The sequence below is a fragment of the Haliotis asinina genome, chromosome 15 (genome assembly GCF_037392515.1).
Source record: "Haliotis asinina isolate JCU_RB_2024 chromosome 15, JCU_Hal_asi_v2, whole genome shotgun sequence".
In the NCBI taxonomy this organism is placed as follows: domain Eukaryota; kingdom Metazoa; phylum Mollusca; class Gastropoda; order Lepetellida; family Haliotidae; genus Haliotis; species Haliotis asinina.
This window is the reverse complement of record NC_090294.1, coordinates 5,154,837-5,177,497: the sequence shown is the minus strand read 5'-3', so window position 1 is coordinate 5,177,497 and position 22,661 is coordinate 5,154,837. Positions and strand designations below refer to the sequence as shown.

The 22,661-nt window shown below is 40.6% G+C and overlaps 1 protein-coding gene across 1 annotated transcript in view; it reads right to left on the bottom strand.

Annotated features, from left to right (window-relative positions):
• Window positions 1-270: 270 nt before the first annotated feature.
• The window catches only part of LOC137265199 (protein FAM53A-like), a 69,345-nt gene continuing 46,954 nt past the window's right edge, over window positions 271-22,661 (bottom strand). The window contains exons 3-6 of the mRNA XM_067800544.1: window positions 19,079-19,139; window positions 17,527-18,317; window positions 5,960-6,019; window positions 271-5,593 (exon numbers count right to left, since the gene is read on the bottom strand). Of these exons, the coding sequence (XP_067656645.1) occupies window positions 5,261-5,593; window positions 5,960-6,019; window positions 17,527-18,317; window positions 19,079-19,139 (1,245 nt within the window). The 3' untranslated portion in view covers window positions 271-5,260. The remainder of the gene's footprint in view (window positions 5,594-5,959; window positions 6,020-17,526; window positions 18,318-19,078; window positions 19,140-22,661) is intronic.

Here is a 22,661-nt window from a genome sequence, read left to right as displayed (position 1 = left end):
CAAGTTCACTGCACATTGCTCTACCCGCAACTGTGTGTTTGCACATAATCATATCACCACTATCTGGTCATACAACAACGGATTTGTGGGTTGTGTACTGTACACTAGGGGTTGTGACAACTCTGAAAGAGTCTGCACATAAAGATTACTCCAAGTTTTTTTACACCCGATCACAGGTGGGCTCGATCCCGACACCTCAACCTCGCTGGAGCACTAGCCTGGTGCCTCAGCCAGCTTGCCCACCACACCCCATTAAAATAACAAATCAAGTCTATTTCACAGCAAATTTATTCATAGATTGACAGATAAACAGGGTATGTATCCCATTCTAACCTTCTGCATTGACTAGCTCTCTCTAACACATTGTGGATATAGCATCCACTCTGTGCACACCACCGGCGCTGTGACCGGAACAATTGGCACATGACCAAAATAGTCTCAGCATTGAACAAAAACAGTCGGCATCATATTTGCCAACTGAAGACTGCCTACAGTAAATGCCATATCCAGTATAGAATTAATATAGTGATTAATACACACTGGTGTCGCTTTTTTGTCCTTTATCATGAAATATTCAATGTACATAAATACACATTCCCCATGTAATGAGAAGACTACAAAAAGCAGTAAGTGCTGTACTGTAGTGTCAGTGTTGCAATTTCCTGCTGGTTCTAAGCAATACTAAACACACTGACTGATCACAGGATGCTTATATCGGTCCCTTGAAGTATCGTGTGGCAGAGAGGGAATGGCAACAGGGTTGTAGACAGGAGGGATGTGTAAAGAAACAGAAAGGGATGGTTTGGGTATGTGAAGGCTGTTGGGTTTGTGCTTGGGATGGTTTGGGTATGTGAAGGCTGTTGGGTTTGTGCTTGGGATGGTTTGCATATCTGATGAAACAGAATGTGGGGTTGTGCTTAGGATGGTTTGGGTATGTGGAGGGTGTTGGGGTTGTGCTATGGATGGTAGGGTATGTAAAGGGTGTTGGGGTTGTGCTAAGGATGGTAGGGTATGTAAAGGGTGTTGGGGTTGTGCTAAGGATGGTAGGGTATGTGGAGAGTGTTGGGGTTGTGCTAAGGATGGTAGGGTATGTGGAGGGTGTTGGGGTTGTGCTAAGGATGGTAGGGTATGTAAAGGGTGTTGGGGTTGTGCTAAGGATGGTAGGGTATGTGGAGAGTGTTGGGGTTGTGCTAAGGATGGTAGGGTATGTGGAGGGTGTTGGGGTTGTGCTAAGGATGGTAAGGTATGTAAAGGGTGTTGGGATACGGTCGGGGAAGGCCTGTACTTCAGCTGGACATGAACTAAGGGAGATTAAGGTTCCTTACGGCAAGGGGAAATGCTTGCAACAGACAGCATGGAATGGGTTGGTTTCTGGAAGAAGAAAGCTAAATGATGACTGAGGAAGAATGAGAGGAAGGGAGAGCAATGCTCTTCACTGAGAGGGGTGTGGTTGAGCCTGAGCTGAAAAAGGTAGGAATACAATGACAGGTATGAAGAGACAGTTATCAAACCTACATAGATATGTGTAATGTAGAGCCACCAAGTCGGTCACCATACCCACATTGTGACACCTATCCTGCTGTGTTCTGTAGTGTTCTGCAGTTCCATGTATTAAACCACCATGGGAACATTACACAGTCTCCAAAATATACCTCTAACATAGTGCAGAAGTACTGACACCATGTCCAAGTTGTCCGAGTGTATGCATACAACATCTTATAAACTTTGTCGTTTCCAACATACACAGGCCTATTATTACTTGTGGACAAAGACTTAAACTGATGACAGAAAATAGTCTCATGAAATATGACTTGGTTGATGACAGCTTTTGGGCCATAATATACTCATTTTTAAATTTCCATTGATATCTCCTTGAAAAATAGACACAGATGTTTTTATCTTATATCCGACTTTAAAAATGCTAGGAAAATAATTATATTCTGATAGTATGAATGAAGCAGTGGTCATGAAATGAGAAATTCAGAAATAAATATGTTATGGCCCGATGTATTTGAACAACACATTCATAGGTCATTAGCTGTTAAAAAGCAAATGCCATTTCTTTATCAGGTCACCGTGTAACCATGGTTTAAAGGTTAGTAAAACAGCAACAATCTGTAAATAGATTCACAGCTCAAGATAAAGGAAATCAATCCCAACACTGTAGAATCATTTCCAACTGTTGATAACAATCACTTGATCATTCAAGGGAGAATATTTCATTGCAATTCTTACAATCAACATAACCAGAGTATGCTCACATGTAGTGTTAAGCTCTCAAGAAACTGTTCAAAGCTCTCAAACCTGAAGTATCCTTCATTTCAAAGCTTAATTATTTTCAAAACTTAGAGATTGTACAAAACAATAAAAAGTACAAAGCTATTAACGTAGTGAGGTAAAAAATGCACATTTCACTGATCTACTTAGCTGTGAATTCTGATTACATCTAAGAAGCATGTGCACATCTTTGTTTGTTATCCCACGTTTGTTAAAAGCATGGGTCAAACTTAATGTTGATTGTTTCTAACCTAATTAGTGCCAACTTATACAGAGCCACAATGAAAATAGTAATTTCCACAAGAACAAACACTGTTTGCTATCCTCACCCAATAGGGCCATCTCACGTTATTTCAGCACAGGCTCACATGCATGATGAGCCACATATAGCTCACAACAAACGTTTAATAGCTGTAGGGTACTTGTTAAACTCTTAATTCCACCAAACAATGAGTCTCCATAATCATGGAAACCCAGACAATTATATACCTATTCAATATATAAACAAATATGAAGCTAACAATGCATTACCTGCCCTCCAGATTACGCTGACCTTGCACAAAACTATCTTAGCGCTAAAACTGACAATCATATGGAACTCATTTCTTCTAAAGCCATAACACTAAGATTGCGATTTGCAAGTGGCTTAGATATAAGGAAATTTGCTAATTACACTACATTTGAGTTAGTTTATCAACAAAACTGATGACATTCTAAGTGATGGAACAAATATCTTGTTATCATGCTAACTGTCAACATGCTACACAATAAGGGATCAGGATTTCAAAATCTACATCTTGGATGAAAAATATCCTGCGTGTATTTCTACTACCTCATTTGTGATATTTACATGGAGGCGCTATATACCGGTGGGTATCAATTGTGGATTGCTAAATCAATTGGAATTAAATAAAAACAAAACAAAAAAAAAGGCATTAAAAGATAATGACAATTCATGTATCAATTATCTCGAGGATGTACACCACTACATAACCTACATCCTTCCACAGCTGGTGTGTACCACATCCATGTTTAGTTACCACTTTTGTACACAACCTTCCCCAATCACACCTCCATACTCACACACCTTCAAGTACATACTGAACACGAGAGTATCCCACAAAACTTAGCAGAAACATTTTCTTATGATCTTCTGTCCGAATGACTAAATAATAACTTATTTCCCGAATTTAATTTCTGGTCTGTTTCCATGCTAACATGGACTAAAGAAGACCAAAAACAGTTGACTTATGCCAATAATTTCCAACATGTTTTCATTTTTCTCTCCTTCAGTTAAAATGTAATTCTCATCATTTCAAATCTCATACTTGACTTGGTAGCATGTCAGAGAATAGCTGTCTGCAGGTAACTGTCAGGTTAAAGCACCTAAATTGTTACCGGGCATGCCAAACAAATACAATTGTGATTGCCAGTGTGAATCATCACAATCTGCACTATCAGGGACGTAGCAAGCCAATTTTTTCAAGTAACCCTGACAGGTTGCAAAGCTATACATCTTGATAGTATTGAGGCCTTGCCCAACCCTTTTAGCTACAATTATGTGAAAGCCCAGGCTCTCTTTTGTGATAATAGCTATACCTCTCACTATTATGGTATATAATTTCAAATCAAAGCCATGTCCTACACATATCAGGGGCAAAAGCCCATGACTCTGTTAGTACTTCCCATTGACAGAACCCCATTCAAACAATATTGCCACTCTCCAAGGCAAAAACCGAAAATGTCATCTATTTGAATTCTTTGAGTTTAAACATCTTTCATGTATGTTCAGAATACGCAGTAATTAGGATATAAATTAATCAACATGTACTTATCACTGGCATCAAGGAAAACTGTCATCATTTTCATAACATACTGATGATCATGAGTTAAGCAACGGCAGAAAACACTGGGGAAAAAACACAACTGACAACACACACAACACATCAACTGACTCCAAAGAACTAGTCTGAGACTGCAGTTCATCATGGTTGCTGCCAATGAATATGACCAAGAGTTTTAAATATGGCAGACAAAAATTCTGGGTTTTTTTATATTTTTTGCCATGACAGAGCAACCTGGGAATGAGGTGATCCTCAACTTCATTTGAGTGGTAAACAAGATGATAGCATCAATAACTCCTACAGCTGTGCTGGTGGGTTTTTAGGTCAAAATAAAAACGATGTGAAAAAGCAGCTAATCAATATCCGAATTCAATTCAATCATCAAATTACTTTCACACTGAACATTGTAAAATGTCCTCCTCGTCAAACAAATAATTATTTTTCACATGGAATAAAAATTAGTTCTGCAGTTGCTTAACTTTTGGCAATCAGTATAATGCACACTCGAACCAAAACACACCCATAAGAACTGGAACAAACTAGTTTAAGTACTCTGTGACACACACACACACATCCCTGTACACTCATGCACACGCAATACAAATGATACACCAACAAATATTGTAAGGTCAAAGTAAACTACTGGAAGATCCTCAAATCAAACTGGTAACAGTGAAGCCATGACAAACACCAGGGAAACTCGGGGCTAGGAATGTAACAATCTCAACAAGCAAATAAGTGTCATTACATGTGCGTTGAGAAGATGAGTGACGTTAAAGTAGCAGCCTCTGGACCGAGGATTGTAACAGGTGGACACAACACAGCATCTTCAAGGCAGCTGCTATGACACAAATTGTCGGTCATAAAAATACGTAAACCTCGGCTAATTGCTAATGATTAATTATACACAATTAAGCATTCAATTAGTAGGGTTATACCCTTATACAGTAAACTTCAAATAAAATGCACTTTCTGGATTTAGTTTTAAATATATTGTGATATTCTCTTATCAACAAGGGCAAGGCTTGATTCAAATATATTTTACAACTGTGTAAAGTTCTGACAAAGGGAGATAATTCCCTTCTCACAAGAGTAGATAACTCTTCCCAATGCCAACTTCCTGAGTTATAACTGTTGAGTTAATGGTTTTCGATTTGTTCAATATCAAGGTCGCAGAGAGGAAACAGCTCCATTCCTTCATCTTCAAGGTCATCTCCACGACAACCACATCCACTTTCAGAGTCCTCTTCTCCAATGAGACGCACTGGTTGCTGGATATCAAAACCACTACAGCTGCTACTTTGAGGGGGCGTGGGCGGGAGGTCAAGGGTTGCGACCCTGGAGAGCTCTGCGACAGGTGGGTACATGTTGATGACCTTCCGGATGGGAATGTCAGGGTCAAGGGGTGAGCTGGCGATGGGCATCAGGTTCATGGCAGACTCTAACTCTTCGTGAAACCTGGAACTGCGTTTCTATAAAAAAGCAAAACTAAAAATATATTCTGTGAAGGAACTGATTTAAAGTAAAGCCAGTGAGTTAATTACAATACTGTTGTATCCTCTAGTCAGCGATTACTCAGTCCCCCGACCTAATCAGAAGTTACAACCTAAAAACAACCATACCAGGGAATTAGTGTTGTAACTCACCGATGAATCAACAGTGTTTATGTATGCTGGCATGACAGGTAAAACATCCATTTCCAGCTGTGTTTCATCAATATTACCGAAGAGGACACTGGAGTCTAACCCCATCACACTGACACTGAGATGCCAGAGACCCAATTCTAAACACTCACTTCCTGCAGACATAATATACATTGCTGACACAATGTACACTACCTGGTTATCTGCACCGGGAGTTCCAACAGGTACTGACCTCCGCACTCGCCCATAAGCAGTCTGAAAACAATCATCAACTCATTAACAACAACAGATGAGAAAGTTTCTTCCAGCTGTAAATGCAAGCTCAAGGTAAGTAGTCATTAGACACTTCATTGATAGGCATAGGACCAGATATTGTGGTCATATTATGTGTCCAACATTGCTCTAAAATGGGTGTGCTTTGCAATGCAACAAATAACAGAGTGTAGGCTGTGTGCTTCAAGACCCATGAAGGTATCGGGGTAGAATAGGCCTTCAGCAACCCTTGCTTGCCATAAAAGGTGACTATGCTTGTCGAAAGAGGCAACTAAGGGGATTGGGTGGTCAGGCTCGCTGACTTGGTTGACACATGTCATTGGTTCCCAATTGCACAGATCGATGCTCATGTTGTTGATCAGCGGATTGTCTGGTCCAGACTCGATTGTCTACAGACCGCCGCCATAAAGCTGAAACGTAAAACATGAGTTCAACATAAAACTTAACTCACTCACTGTGTTCTGTTAAAATTCAGGATAGAGAAGGGCTCTCCTAAACAGAGGGCAATGCATAGTTAGCTATGCAGAGTTATGTCCCCTCTATACCTCATGACTGCATTATTATGCCCTTGTTCTATGCTGTTTAAAGCTATAATGACCATCTGTAAAATAACCAATTTTGTACTTGCAAGCCAGTGATTGACAAAATGAGCACCTGTCTACACACTTGGGATGCAATGACATGCATCAGCCAACTCAGCAAGTGTGACCTCCTAATCCCTTTCAATGGGCATGGTTTTTGAGGACCAGTTCTAACCAAGATCTTCACAGAACCCCATATATTCAGTTTGGGTTTTCACCCTAGTGTCAAAGGTCACACGCAACCTTAAACACAACTTTGCAGATTCTGGTACCTTTCGGTATGCACTTACGGAAACAAATCATAAAAAATGCCAATTCAACCTATAAAGTTGAAAAAAAAAATGCGATAAAAAAAAAGCCCGCGAAATTGGAGTTCAAACGTTTCACTAAATTCCCCCCAGCGCTGGGGTGAAAACTAGATTCAACAGCTGTGCTGCACTGCGTCCATAATGCATGCGCAGTGAATAGGTTCGCGGAGCTTGAAACAGTATGCATGCCCAGCGTCTGAGGTCGTGAGCAGTAGTCTAATCTTGGTGGTGTACACAAACAATTAAATAATCTATTCGTTACGTAAAAAACTTGTTGATTGTGGTAAGCAGTCTCTGTCACTGAGAAAGCTCAGTGTCTGGTTTATTCACACCTATATGTCTGCCTGCCTGTCTGCTAAAGACAACATGCAGTACACAGCTTCAATCATTGACACGTGCAATTTGAACTTAACACCTATCAGACTAAACGACATAAAGAAAATAAGTTGATTAATGACTCGTGCATCCGAGTCCTGTCTCTGCCACATTATGTAATTAGGCGTGTGTGATACACATGACATATTTTTATGTCTGTGGGTTGCAAACAAACTACATTCATTTTTTTTCGGATGACTGGATCAGACGGAAACTGGTGCAAACTCTTGTCAGTTTCAAGTCCTGCTTTGTACTTGGACAGATTCCAGCCACGCAGTAGTTTACCATCTCTACTGACATGATTTTTGACTGGATCGAACGCAAATTCAGAAAACATGTATTTTCAAAACCCAACATCTCTATATGCATTCTTCATGGATAACGACTTCTTTTAGTACATGTGATTTTGTTTGACAACAGTATATTAATCCATACTGAAACGACGCATCAAGTACACAAAAAGAAGTTGTTATCCATAAAGAATCTTGTTTTCTTATGACGCTATACATCTAAAATGCCCATGAAACGGATGATCTTTCTGTACACACAAAGAACCCTCAGTATGTCAGCAAATGAAACAGCCAATCGGAAGCCGTCGTTACACTTGAGTGCACATCCACCCACTATGACTGGGTTCGGTCTCCCGAGGGCTTCGTTTCTGGGGAAGTAAGCCCAAGTACAAAATACTGCACTTTTGAATCGCGATTGTATGCTTATAACTTTGTTTATTTGTTTTTTTTAAAGCAGCAATGTATATTATATGTCATGAATAAGTGATAAATGTGTTTTAATTATGTTTGATTTTTTTGTTGCATGTGACCTTTAAGCATCTATGCCCTGCATCACCTCCATATCAAGGTCAAACTGTGAAACATGTCACATGATAAAGTAACATATCATTTGACACCTTAGTAAGATGTGTATGTTGATTCTCTATGGCATCACATGCGAGTGCATGAACCTGCAAGGTCACACAGCAGCATGGTGAACACTGTGCCAAAGAGTGAAACTGAACCTTAATCTTTAGCAAACACCTCAACCATTCGCCCATCACCTCAACCATCAGATGTTACCTTCAGACGAATTCAACCCATCACCTATTCTAAAGTTCATAACTTCCACTGAAACTTTTCAATGACGTTTGTTCCAGTAAAGTTTCACCATCAATGACTGCTGTCTTAACACCTTGCCTTATATTTACAATGTACTTTGGGATTATTTGGAGGAGAATGTTTATATCATTATTATGATACGTGTTTCTTGTTCACAATGAGCACTCCCCTGAACTCCTACACAGATGTACCAACGGTGCGTGGGCACACATGACGCTTCAGAAATGTCAGACTGTCCTGTATCCACAGTGCACGGCCTCAAGTGTGGGAGGGACGGTGAAATCTGATCACATGCCACAGACCTACAACACTTAAAGCCACAGTAGAAACATGCAGGCAGCAGAAAAAATGGCTGGATCAACAAAATCTTCGCACACTGTGACCACAGTGACAATCTGATACACTTGTTTAGTCATATCTGCTGATCAATGGCTCATCTTGTTTCCTTAACAACATCACACACTACGTTCATCATGCTATCAGCCCAGTGAGAGGCATCCCAAAGTTGGTTGTGCTCACATCACACTACGTTCATCATGCTATCAGCCCAGTGAGAGGCATCCCAAAGTTGGTTGTGCTCACATCACACACTACGTTCATCATACTATCAGCCCAGTGAGAGGCATTCCAAAGTTGGTTGTGCTCACATCACACACTATGTTCATCATGCTATCAGCCCAGTGAGAGGCATCCCAAAGTTGGTTGTGCTCACATTACACACTACATTCATCATACTATCAGCCCAGTGAGAGGCATCCCAAAGTTGGTTGTGCTCACATCACACACTACGTTCATCATACTATCAGCCTAATGACAGGCAAACAATAGTTGGAGCAGATGCCTCCATGGTGACACCAAGAAGTACAGGTGTACTGCTGTCACGTCTAGACACATATTTGGGGTAAACCATGATTCAAACACGTCACAAGCTAATGGTGTGTCCTAGTGCAGCCCACTACAACCCATGCTACCACCGTTGCAACGAAGTCCTTTAGCTTCAGGTTTATTGTCATATTTTTGGGAGATGACTCCAAAGCAAATGTGGGCTGAACCCACAATGTTGGTGTCAAATACACCTCTTAGTCCCCAGCTCATCCCAAGCACTTTAGGATAGAAGTAACAGGATGTCTCAAGTAAAACATGAATTGTTTTTCCACCGACAGGTATCAGATATGCATCCATTGACTCTATTGTATTCGCTCGATCAGACACCATAGGAAGGACACTTTTAATTTTTAGAGAGTGTTGTAGTTTATTTATTACTCACTTCTTACATGCATTAAACTGATAAAATAGCATATTTTTCTTATTTTTATGGTTTCAAACTGGACTACATTATTGCATAGAGCATGTCAATTATTTTGTCTACAAGTGACTGGAGAGGCACTGTTACTACTATTGATGGTAAAGAATTACAACTTTATATATTTCTGCTTTCATCCTGTTAACTGGACAAAATGGTGTATATACACAATGCATATTGGCTGAACAGGTATACATGGTGATTGTTTGGTGTCTCATCACTGCAATGCCTGTAGAATGTTGGCATCCTCCTCTGCTTAAGCAGGACTAAGATATTACACAATGATTACAAGTAGTCAAAAGACTAAGGAGAATAAGGCAGTTTTCACGCAAATCCAGACTACAAGGATAGAAATCAATACATCTGATCTATGACTCATACACAGATTGATCCACATTCAAATGCTTCATTTATTGGGTCATGGAAACTGTCTCCTTGTTCAGTACATGGCCAAACTGCTGGTGCAACTGCAGCCATGGTGGTTGTGTCCACCTTGGTCCAGCTCCCCATCCCAGCTGATCTGGTCAATCTGATACAGGTACTGGGCTACTGTGGCCAGCCAATACAGCTGTCACAGATTCTCTCTCTGGTGTCTTGTTTAGCTTGACAATGATGCCAGATCTATAAATAGCTCCAGTATCACTGCCTGGTTATGTTAGTTTCAGAGATCAGATTGGCACAGTTGGGTAAGGTTGGAGATGGGAAGTGGACAGTGAGGTAAGCTTGGAGAAGGACAGTGTATTTAGCTTGAAGGACAGTGTGGTGGGTTTGGAGGAGGACAGAGTGTTGAGCTTGGAAGAGGACCACAATATAGCTGGGACAAGGACCTTGGTGAGCTGAGAGGAGGACAGTGTGTAGAGGTTGGAGAGGACAGCGTTCAGCAGAGGGGAGGACAATGTGTTGAGCTTTGGGGATGACAGTGTGGTCAGCTGGGATGATGACAGTGTAGTGAGCTGAGGGGAGGACAGTGTTAGAGCTGGGAGGATGACAGTGAGGTCAGCTGGGATGAGGACAATGTAGTGACCTGAGTGAAGCACAGTGTGATGAGCTGGGAGGAGAACATTGTGGCAAGCTGGGCAGAAGGACAGTGTGGTGAGCTTGGAAGAAGACAGTGTGTTGTGCTTTGAGGTGGACAGTGAGACGAGCTGGGAGAACATTGTGGTGAGCTGGGAGGAGTGAGTGAGTGAGTGAGTTTAGTTTTACGCCGCACTCAGCAATATTCCAGCTATATGGTGGCGGTCTGTAAATAATAGAGTCTGGACCAGACAATCCAGTGACCAACAACATGAGCATCGATCTGCACAATTGGGAACCGATGACGTGTCAACCAAGTCAGCGAGTCTGACCACCCGATCATGTTAGTCGTCTCTTACGACAAGCATAGTCGCTTTTTATGGTAAGCATGGGTTGCTGAAGGCATATTCTACCCGGGACCTTCACGGGTCTTGAGCTGGGAGGAAGACAGTGTGGTCAGCTGAGTCCCTCTGACAGTGTTGGAGCACAAGAGGAGGACAGTGTGATGAGCTCTGAGGAGAACACAATAGTGAGCTTGGAGAGGAGTGTGGTGAGCTGGTACGACAGTGTGGTGAGCTTGTATGAAGACAGTGTGCTGAGCTTGGAGGAAGACAGTATGTTGAGCTGGGAGGAAGACAAGTGACACGACAGTTACGATTCATAAGTGAGGACAGTACAGTACGAAAGATATGTAATTGAGGATAGGAAAGTGCCAAAGTTACATCAACAAGGACACTGATCACATGACATCAATAACAACAGGCCAGGGCCCAGTTTCACAAAAACTCTTGTAAGTCTAGGATCTCCTAGCTTTCCTCATTGCACTCGTCCCTAGTATACTGTAACACTTACGCATGCCCAGACAGTATAACATAAAACATCAGTGTATTGTAAGTAAGTGAGTTTTACACTGCACTCTGCAATATTCCAGTTACATGGCGGCGGTCTGTAAATAATCGAGTCTGGACCAGACAATCCAGAATCAACAACAGAAGCATCTGCACAACTGGGAACCTATTCTACCCCTCATCTTCACATGTAGAGTATATTATGAGCACACAAGCTGGAATGACTGATGCCTGGAGTCATCAGGATCCCACACATTTTTCCTACTTCCCAGTGAGTTTTTTCACATTTAAGACAGATGAACCATCACAAGCTGGAAGGTAGATGCTACGTGAATCACCCACACCTCCCATCCTTGAATGACCAGCAACAGGGTCATGGATGATTGTGACAGCAACAGATACATCTCCAGAGAAGGTCTACATGCACTACAAACAACTGACTAGAGAAAACAGGATATTACTCAACTGACTGCCTCCATTTTGCCAGGGAGCATTTATCTTAATATGTTTTTTCAATATCAATTACAATCTTAAAGATTCAGGTTTTTGCTTTTACATCTAAGGAGAGATAGAGTTATTATCTGGTCACATGGGGTTATTACAAGAACTCTTCCACCGCCATGCACATATGTCCAAACGCTACAATGCATTCAATTATTTTCAGAACTGTAAATACTAAATTTTGTTAAAGCAATCATTCTAATTTCAAATCTGCATCGTATTAGTGAAATATTTCAACTACAACTTCAACAATCTGGCCCCGATTTCTGGAAACAAACTTAAGTTTTAACTCAAATTTCAAACTCAAATTTGAAATAGCTGAAATTTTAACTAAACTGCAGTTTGAAAATAGAAAAACCCAAACAACTTAAGCAATATATTCACAAAATGCAAACTGTCTTCTCTTTTTGAGTGTAATATGAGTTTAGTTTATGTTGCTTTTAGGAATATTCCAGTACATTCTGGAAAATATGATTTCTCAAAGTTAAATACAAACTCTAACTTAAGTCAAACCTCAGACTTAAGTTTGTTTCGAGAGAATCGCCTGTAAGATGACAAGAAGAAACAGGAAGTTCCCTTCATGTGAGAATTCCCTGTCACACTGAAAGGGTGGACTGAATATTAAAAATCAGCATTTTCAAAAGTTGGTTGTGTTATCAACAACAAATTCTTAACTTGACACAGCTTATGTATTATGACAATCTGGTAACCTCAAGTAAATTGTTCTTTACAAGTATATTCAAACACAAGTTTCCACTCTTTTGATTTGGGTATAGAAAATTAGGCAATTGGCCTTTTAAATAACATGGTGTGATATTTAAATAAAGTTACTTTTTTGTGATCTCAGGCTATACTTCATAAATACTGACTTTCAAAACCACGAAACTAAATTAAAACATTTTTTTAAATATTATCCCTATATACATACAAGGAAGCTGACAAGCTGATTCATGATTAAAAAAAATGACATTTTCCCTTTGAGTATAAGGTCAAAATTTCAGTTACCCTTTATGTTTTTTTCATTAGTCTTTTTATGACTCACACTAATGTCTATTCCGATTTTGCTTTTAAGTGAGTGAGTTTAGTTTGATGTTGCTTTTAGGAATATTTCAGCAATAGCATGGCAGGGGACACTGGAAATGGGCTTCACACACTGTATGAGTATTTGTACCTTTGTGGGGAATCAAACCTGGGTCTTTGGCATGATGAGCAAATGCTTTAACCACTAGGCTACCCCACCACCCTGATTTTGCTTCTAAACAATAAAATGGAAACATATCAGCTTTTGTGGTTAGATTTAAATAGACATAGTCTCCCACTGTTATGGTGATACACCTAGGAAGTGCTTGCATGAAGCCATCTTACCACTCAAGACTTAAGAGTACCTTCAAACTCAAACATAAACATGAACAGAAAACATAAGGAAACCTGTAACTAAATCTAAATGCCTTCCTCGAGTTAATGAATATTCATTTTAATTTAAGCCCAGGACCCAGTTACTGACCTGAGGATTCAGTGCCACCTGATATAACATATATTTCCCCATGAGCGTTATGCATTTGTCCCTATGATACAAAGTTCCTGGTTGAGTGAGTGAGTGAGTGAGTGAGTTAGATATTATGTCGGTTCTTGCAATATTTGGCAAATCACAAAAAGAGACACCAGGAATGAACGTATACACACCGTGCCAATGTGGGGAATAGAACCTGACCCTTAGGTATGATCAGCAGTTGCTAATCAACCACTAGACTACACCACCACCCAAGCTGGAAGAAAGACAAAAGTGGTGCATGTTTCAGATGTTCATCCCATTTGTGAAACCCACGAGATCTACTATGGAGCTGCCAAACTGAGAAACATGATCAAAGTGTACCTGGTTTTGAACCCAGAATTATAGGCTGTGCTAAACGGCCACAACCTCTGCAATAACTCTGATGCACTCAGATGATAGATCACGATGTTCCACAACATACAGGGAACAGCAGCAGATTAACACATCAATTGATGAAGGAAATTTAATTCATATCTCTATGTGCAATATGAATTTATCACCCATACTAACATTTTATGCAAGTTTTGAAACGTAACCAGGGCTACACATAAGGGGAATACAGGTGTAATGTGACCTAAAAGTCCATTAAGTACAAACATAATATAAAATTTCAAGCGTATCATGTATGCACATAATTACCATTGCACATGTAACATATGTAAAGTCTACTAGCAGAAAAATTGTTTAATACCATAAATAACAAACCCAATCAAAAATATGTCTGCACTCATTAAAAACTCTCAGAACACCTCCACCTGCAATATGAGATGTAAATTCATTCTGAAGTTCTGTATAACAACCATTTCCTTATATAAAAAAATTTCCGTATGTAAAACCTACATACTGTAGCATTGTTTTGTCACTTGGTTACCCCCAGAAGAATCAAAATCCCTCCCATAATCATATTGAACCTTTTAGAAGACATCATGTCCACAACTGCCTATGAAACACAATGGTATGTGGTCAAAGCCAGAACAGTTAAAGCTAAGGTAACACTTGCCATCTCTACCCACACACCAATGTAAATAATAGATTCCAAGTGTCATTTCAAAATTGCATTCAATCTCTGGAGGCCATACAAGCAATGCTTAGAACTAATATCTCAATGATTCAAACTTTCATAAAAACATTAGCAGATTAAAACTGATGTAAAATTCTTCCCTCGTTTCATGTGAGACCTATATGTATAATTTACAACTCTTGGAGGCGTGGGTGTGTGGGGGCGTCGACCGACTGCATGGACAGCAAGTGCAGTGAAAATGTGCATCCTGTGCTCCTATATGTCAGAGTTAATGTATCACACCCTCCACGAGCTGTGACTGAACAAGCCAAGACCTAAACAAAAATGTAACCTCTGTAGCAGGAATGTGTTTGACATGTTTTCAGACGAAGCAACAAAACTAAGGCTGTCACTTCTTGATTAATCAGATAATACTGTTGTGTTTGTGTGAGAGAGAGAGAGAGAGGGCATGTGTGTGTGTGTGTGAGAGAGTGTGTGTGTGTGTGTGAGTGTGTGAGAGAGAAAGTGTGTGTGTGAGAGCTAGAGTGCGTGTGTGAGAGCGAGTGTGTGTGAGAGTGTGTGTGTGTGAAAGAGAAAGTGTGTGTGAGAGCGAGTGTGCGTGTGTGAAAGAGTTTGTGTGTGTGTGTGTGAGAGCGAGTGTGTGTGAGTGAGAAAGAGAGAGAGAGAGTGTGTGTGTGTGTGTGTGTGCGTGCATGCGTGCGCGTGTGTGTGAAAGAGAGAGAGAGAGTGATTGTCTGTGATTGAGTGGGAGCATGTGTGCATGCATGTGTTCCGGCAAATGGATGAGCGACAAGGGGGTCCTATAAACATGAGATTTCTGGAATCTTTTGATTCACATACATAATAAACATGTCCCAATGTCATCAGTATGCAAGTTGAGCTCTGCCACTAAATACAGATAAAGCATGTATGCTACACTCAATGGCGTGGGCGGAACTTGTAAAAACTGATGATGACTCATCCTCACGGTACAAACCTCAGTCAGCTGATGATCATGTACTGAATGTCATCTACAGAGGCCAGGAGAGGAGGAAGGGGGAGTGGGGAGTGATAGAAAGTGGAAGGAAGGAGGAGGGAAAAGAGGAATGAGGGGTGGACCAGGAACGTGTGAGTTGATGCAGTGATTTCCTACGTGAATGAAACCCTCAAGTGTGGGTATGGTATTGACATGCTGTGAAACAATGCTGGGATTGACAAGATGAGGTGGCATTGTTTGTCAGGAGTAAGTGAGTTATTGAGAGTGTGAGTGAGTTTAGTTTCACACCCCTTTTAGCAAAATTCCAGTAACATCACAGCAGAGGACATAAAAAATGGGCGTCAACACAGTGTACACATGTGGAATCAAACCCGGATCTTCAGTGTGACCAGCAATGCTTTAACCACTTGGCTACCCCAATGTCCTTAGAATTTGTCAGGGGGGAAATGGAGGGACTGTAATTATTGCACCATGTTTGATCAACTAGACTTCCTGTGTGAGGGTGGGCCCAGGAATTTCTGCAAGGAATATCCGACAAGACTGGCATAAGGTAGCCATGCCAATATTACCTTAACATTCCATGACAATTTCCCAAAGGAACACAGAAACTGAGAAACGTTTCTTTTTTTCAAATATGGCATTATTTTTAATAAAATGTCTGGGGTGCATGACCTGATAAAATGGTTTGGTGAGTCAGCCATATTGCCAGATCAGGAAATGTGGGCTTGTAAAACTGACACTTCAATGGAGTATGTTGAGATTTTTTCCTGGATGCCCATGTACATCATCACAAGGAGTGAGTTTAGTTTTACGCCACACTCAGCAATATTTCAGCTATATGGCGGCGGTCTGAAAATAATCAAGTCTGGACCAGACAATCCAGTGATCAACAGCATGAACATCGATCTGTGCAATTGGGAACCAATGACCTGTCAACCAAGTCAGCGAGTCTGACCACCCGATCATGTTAGTCGCCTCTTACGACAAGCATAGTCGCCTTTTAAGGCAAGCATGGGTTGCTGAAGGCCTATTCTACCCTACGAGTTTCATCAAAAGGATAAGAGAATAGAATGAGGATGTCACGTCAGTTTGACCAGTAGTCACAAACTGTCAACCCTTGAAGATCCAGGTTACAACCGATCTTCATTAATCCATGCAAATGGGATATGGTGCTGAGGCATGTCGACTTGGTTGACACGTGTCATCGTATTCCTACGTGATCGATGCTCATGCTGTTGATCACTGGGTTGTCTGGTCCAGACTCAGTTATTTACAGATTGCCACCATACAGCTGGAATACTGCTGAGAGTGGCATAAACTAAATTCACTCACTCACACATAAGAGGGTCAACTAGATTTGGTGCCATCAGTACATTGTCTGAGTAAACCACAAGTCAGGGTCTGGATCGACCGAACAAGACTTCAAATACTGGGGATTCAGGGATTCACAATTACACAAAGTATCTTCTGATCATGGTGAGAATGTTAAAGACAATGGGCTTTATAAATCTCATCCAGTTTTCCATCATTATTGGAAAATCTTTTTTATTTCCATAAGAAATCCCACGAATGCTCACTAGCCAGTGATTGATATTGCGAACAATTCCATGCAGTCATGGTATGATGGCACACGACCACATTCAATAGTATATATAGTATGACAATTCCATCTCTACAGTCACCTCTTACTGATATCTTTTAATCTACTAAAGGTCTCTCATTTTGATTTTATCATAATAGGAGAAGTAACTGCAAGATTAGTGGCCACATTTGGATATTTCTAATTTCTGTTTATAATATTATTATAGATATGTAGTAAAACATTTGTCATATGAAACCTAGAAATTAAAAACAAATAGATTCTGAAAAGTGACTTCATCATAACAAAAAACACTAACCTCTGTCATCTTCTGAAAATTGAGGGTTGGTCTGCAATCCTCACGTCGTCGTTTCTTGGCATAACGTCTATCATGGAGAACACAGGGCTGGGAGCGGCACCTTGGGATCTTGTGTCGGTATGGCGAGGACGGGTTTGAGCCGAGGTGTCCGGACATGCACGGCGTAGATCCAGCTCCGAGTGATATCTGTTCCTCATAAGAAAGACTTCGGTTCTGGAGAATTTCAAATCTGTTATTCCGTAATGGGCTGTGTTCAAGCCATGGTGCTCCAAAGGAACTCTGGGAAAAATCACTAAGAGCAGATGCTGGCCTAGGTACAGGGGAACCAGGCGGAGTTTGAAAGTCGGATGTAGTAAAATGTCCACTGTCCATGCTCAAAGGTGACGACACAAACCGCGTAAAGTTTGTCACATTTCTACAAGTGGACTTGAACTCAGGAACATGGGACGTGATGTTCCTGTTTTGCTCATCTACGTTATTGTTTGTCAACGGAATCACAGCTATTGGTCGCCAAAGTTTGGTTCCGTCTGGTTGCCATGGAGATGATGTCATGGAGTCAACCGGCACTGAGAGAGATCGGCAGTGTTTTTTCTTCGGTGGTGCGATGCCGGAGTTCGTATCACAGAGAATACATTTGTGTAGCGGGTTCTTGTGGCGACATGTTACCACAGATGAGTGCTTATCACAACTTTTGCCATGTCTGCTGCCAGAGTTGTCACCCTTTCCCTTCACTCCTGTAGAGGGAGGCGGCATCTGAGAGGTGGAGACAGGCAATGCCCATACATTCTTACCTGTAAAAGTTGATTTTTTAAATCAAAACCCACACAGTAAACTTATCTTCTAACAAAAGACATTACCCTTTACACAGGATTGCTTCATTGACAGACATGACTTAGTTTCGTAGTTTTGTAGACAAGTTTGCCTGTCACACTAACTGGCAAAATCCGAAGTAAAGAAATGGCTGGGTATACTTTCACCTTCCCTTTTGTTTTCCCCAGAGGACTTTGTTTATGCAGTGTATCAGTGAAACACCTTTCCAGACTTTGCTTCTAAACATCAACAGGCAGTAGGTTTGAACATAAAACATATCCTGTTTTCTAAATGCCTCAAACATGTGACAAAAAAAACCCTCAACATGTTGCAATCTGTTATAATTTCATAAGTCATTCGGGTCCGCTAGCTGCATCCCAGCTTCCATTAACTCCATAGTCCCCCTCCAACAACCCTCCGACACCAACACCAACAACACTCCCTTCACCGAACACCAACAACACTCCCCTCACTGAACACCATCACCAACAACACTCCCCTCACCCAATACCAACACCAACAACACTTCCCTCATCCAACACCGATAACACTCTCCTCACCCAACACCAACACCAACAACACTCCCCTCACCTAACACAACACCCTCATCTTTTCAAACACTTCTCCAATTCAATAACAACTACCCTTCCTTCAGAGCCCACAATCCTCTTCTCCACCCCTCTTTCACATATCCTACAGTCCCCTTTCCCCACCCCAGCACTTCCCCCAATGCTAGACATACCTTTAACTGCAAGACTGGCTGGTGAGGTAGGTGAAAGGTTGGTGGCTTCCTCTCTTGATACCTGAAATCAAATACAATGACAACATTACTAAGAAATGAAGATAACAACAACATTACTGAGACAGGTGCAACTGAAGACACTAACGACACTACTAAGAAATGAAGATAACAACAACATTACTGAGACAGGTGATAACTGAATCTAACAACAACATTCTTAAAACAGGTGTAACAAACGATAGCAACAACACTACTGAGACAGGTCATAACTGAACCTAACAACATTCCTAAGACAGGTGTAACTGACGATAACAACAACATTACTTAGACAGATGGAACATTACTCTGGAGTGCCACAACAGGTAAGAATGACATGACCATCAGCAAGGATTCATTACGACTTCAGTTTCACATTCCACATTTACCCCTAAGAGGAAAATAAATGCATCGCATAAATCCATGTCAGCCTCACAAAAATATCACCTGACAAATGATTCAGCATCTAAACAAAACAAAACTACATGATTCCCCCTAAGACATACAAGCTGACGAAAGACAAGGATGCTATCAGCACAAGGGCAGCACATCATCTACAAATGTCCCAAACATAAATTCTGACTGTAATTCATCATTTTGTTGCCCCCAAAACACTCTCAAGGATTAAAATAAAATGAAATTTCTCACATTTCCATACAACAGTGATGTCGGATGGAACTAATATGGCAGTTGTGTACAAGAATGTCTAAAATATTAATGAGATAGTCTATTAGGAACAAATTCAATATAGGTGTTATCCTTCAATATTTGTCACTATAAAATTTACAATATTAATGTGGTATGTAAATAGTCAACTGCACTCAAGATGTTCCAAATAGCAGCAAAATCCGACAACAGTTTATGCCACACTTTGCATTTTTGAGTGAGCTTAGTTTTATACCCCTTTTAGCAATATTCCAGCAATATCACAGCAGGGGAGACACAAGAAATGGGCATCACATTTTGTACCCATCTTGGGAATTGAACTGCGGCATGACAAGCAAACACTTTGACCACAAACTACCCCACCAACCATAGTAATATTGAAGCTATCATGGTCAGTTGTTAGACGTGGATCACAATATCCAGTGATTGATGGCATGAATGTTAATCAATCTCCTATGGAATTGGGACCCGCAACCAACTGGACACCAAGCCTGACCACTAAGTCTCCTCTTAAAGCAAAGCCATTTTCTACTGGGAACCATATTTCTCATCTGTAATCACTTCAGGGAGATTGACAGTATGACCAGCCAGTGGTACAAAGGGCATACACCAATACTCCAATACCTTCAGCCAGATCAGACATTCTGACTGACCTATTCACACATATAGGCTGGTTGTTGTTAAATGCCGAACTCAGCAGTTTTCCAGCTATATGGTGGCAGGTTGTAAATAATCAGTCTGGACCAGAGCATCAATCAGCAATGGGGATACGATGATATGTGTCAACCAAGTCAGCGAATCTGACCAATAGTTGCTGAAGAAAAAGTCTAACTCACTTGGCATCTGACTCAAATCAACATCGCGGGGTACTTGAAAACTGTCAGCACATACAGTGTAAACTGGGCCATCCTTCTGACTACCCTCAACACTTCTTACTTTACCTGACCATCTACTTGGGCACTGTGACCCACAAACCATTCTCAATATCCACACATGATTACAAATTTCTTATTACTTCAGTGTTTTTCTCAAACCAACTAGAGATCTGTTTTCAGAAATTATACCAGGACTTATTTTGTCCTATAAAACAAAATGCTCAAAATTCTATTGTTTACAAACTGTAAGTAAGAGTACTGAATCCAACAGACCTTCAGAAACCAGGAAGTCGTCAGTGTTCTACCTGATGTGTACAACCATTTCACTGGCAATCCTTACAGATCATCACCTACTTACAACACTGTGTGCTGCATGTATAATGAACACAGTGCATGTGATGCATTTTGTTCCAGACATGAATCAACACTGAACTCACATCACGCATGACAGACAGCTAGCTCCCTGTTCCTAATCAGCACAAATATTCATTGTATAGAAAAGCTCTTAGAAGATTTAATGATTTCAGAGGATGTGAAGAATCCAGCAATATGGCTGCCTATATAGCAGGAAACATACACATCTGAACTTTAAATCAACTTAAAGGAAGCCTGAATTTCATGAAATACAAAACTTTCAACACAAGCCTTCCCTCCCTGTCACAACCTCCATCACAAGCGCTCCTCAAAGAAAAAGCTTCTATTACAAGACTTCAACCAAACACATTACACATTACAATACAAACCTTACTCAGTACAGAACTTCCTATACAACATGTCCTCCAAATAGTTTCCAATACAAGCCATACTCAGTACGGAACTTCCTATACAACATGTCCTCCAAATAGTTTCCAATACAAGCCATACTCAGTATACAACAAGTCTTCCTCCAGACTACAGCTTCATCTACAATTCTTGCACAAGATATCGCTTCCATTATAAGCTTTCCTCATGATATTACAATGACAATTTAATGGATACATCTGCCAGCTACTGAAAGCTAAACACTCACACACAAACTATATTCCAATACTCACATACTATGCCGTAAGACCCACATACTACAGTTTCCAATACCCACATACTACCTTCCAATACCCACAAACTGTGTTCCAATAACCAGACTACATTCCAATACCACAGACTCCCTGTCTGCACTCCATAACATATAGCCTTCCGCTCAGGTAGAAACCTGTTTCATCATCTATCCAGGTTATGATGAGTGAGGAAATAGACCGAGGAACAAATTGATAGTTTACTGTCATATTTTCACATGCATTAAAAAAAAACACAGCCCAATGTAATAATATTATTTCACAAGAGCAAACCACATTAGACAGCTGATTCACAGGTGGTTCCTTTTCATGTCAATATCTAGCATCACAATGCAGTGGCATAAAAATTGGAGCATAAACACATTATGAAATATTCCAGCAGTGTGATACAATGCCATATACACCTCGTAAAAAGTTACAAATTTTCAAATATCTTGATTATATATGTAATGGCCATGTATATTTGTTAAATATGTGGAAAGCTAGTCTGAAAACCATTTAAACAGGTCTATACTTGTCAGATCATTCATCAAAATTTCATGGAACAATCAACAGCAGTTTTCTAAGCCATTTAACGTGTGCATGAAACGTAGGTTATTGTTGACAATATACTTAAGACCCAGTTCAGCAACTGGTCGTTTCTTGTAGGTATAATCAGGGTACTGGGTCAATCAATCAAATCAGAACAGCATAATACCGCCAAGCGCATGTTATGAATAATTGCAGTCAGGTGTTTCTATTCCATGGTTTGGTTAGTGAGGAATGGTTCTCAGTAAATACATGCACACAGTACAGTCACTATTGCTGGTGTGTCTAAGTAAGGCTGAACTCAAGGGCAGATAACTCCTGACACTTGCATGTATACCACTATGTCTGGACCCAGCAATTAAAACAACCACCGGCCCGGAGGCCCAGCACTGGCTGTCATTACATCGGTTGCATTTCAAATATGTG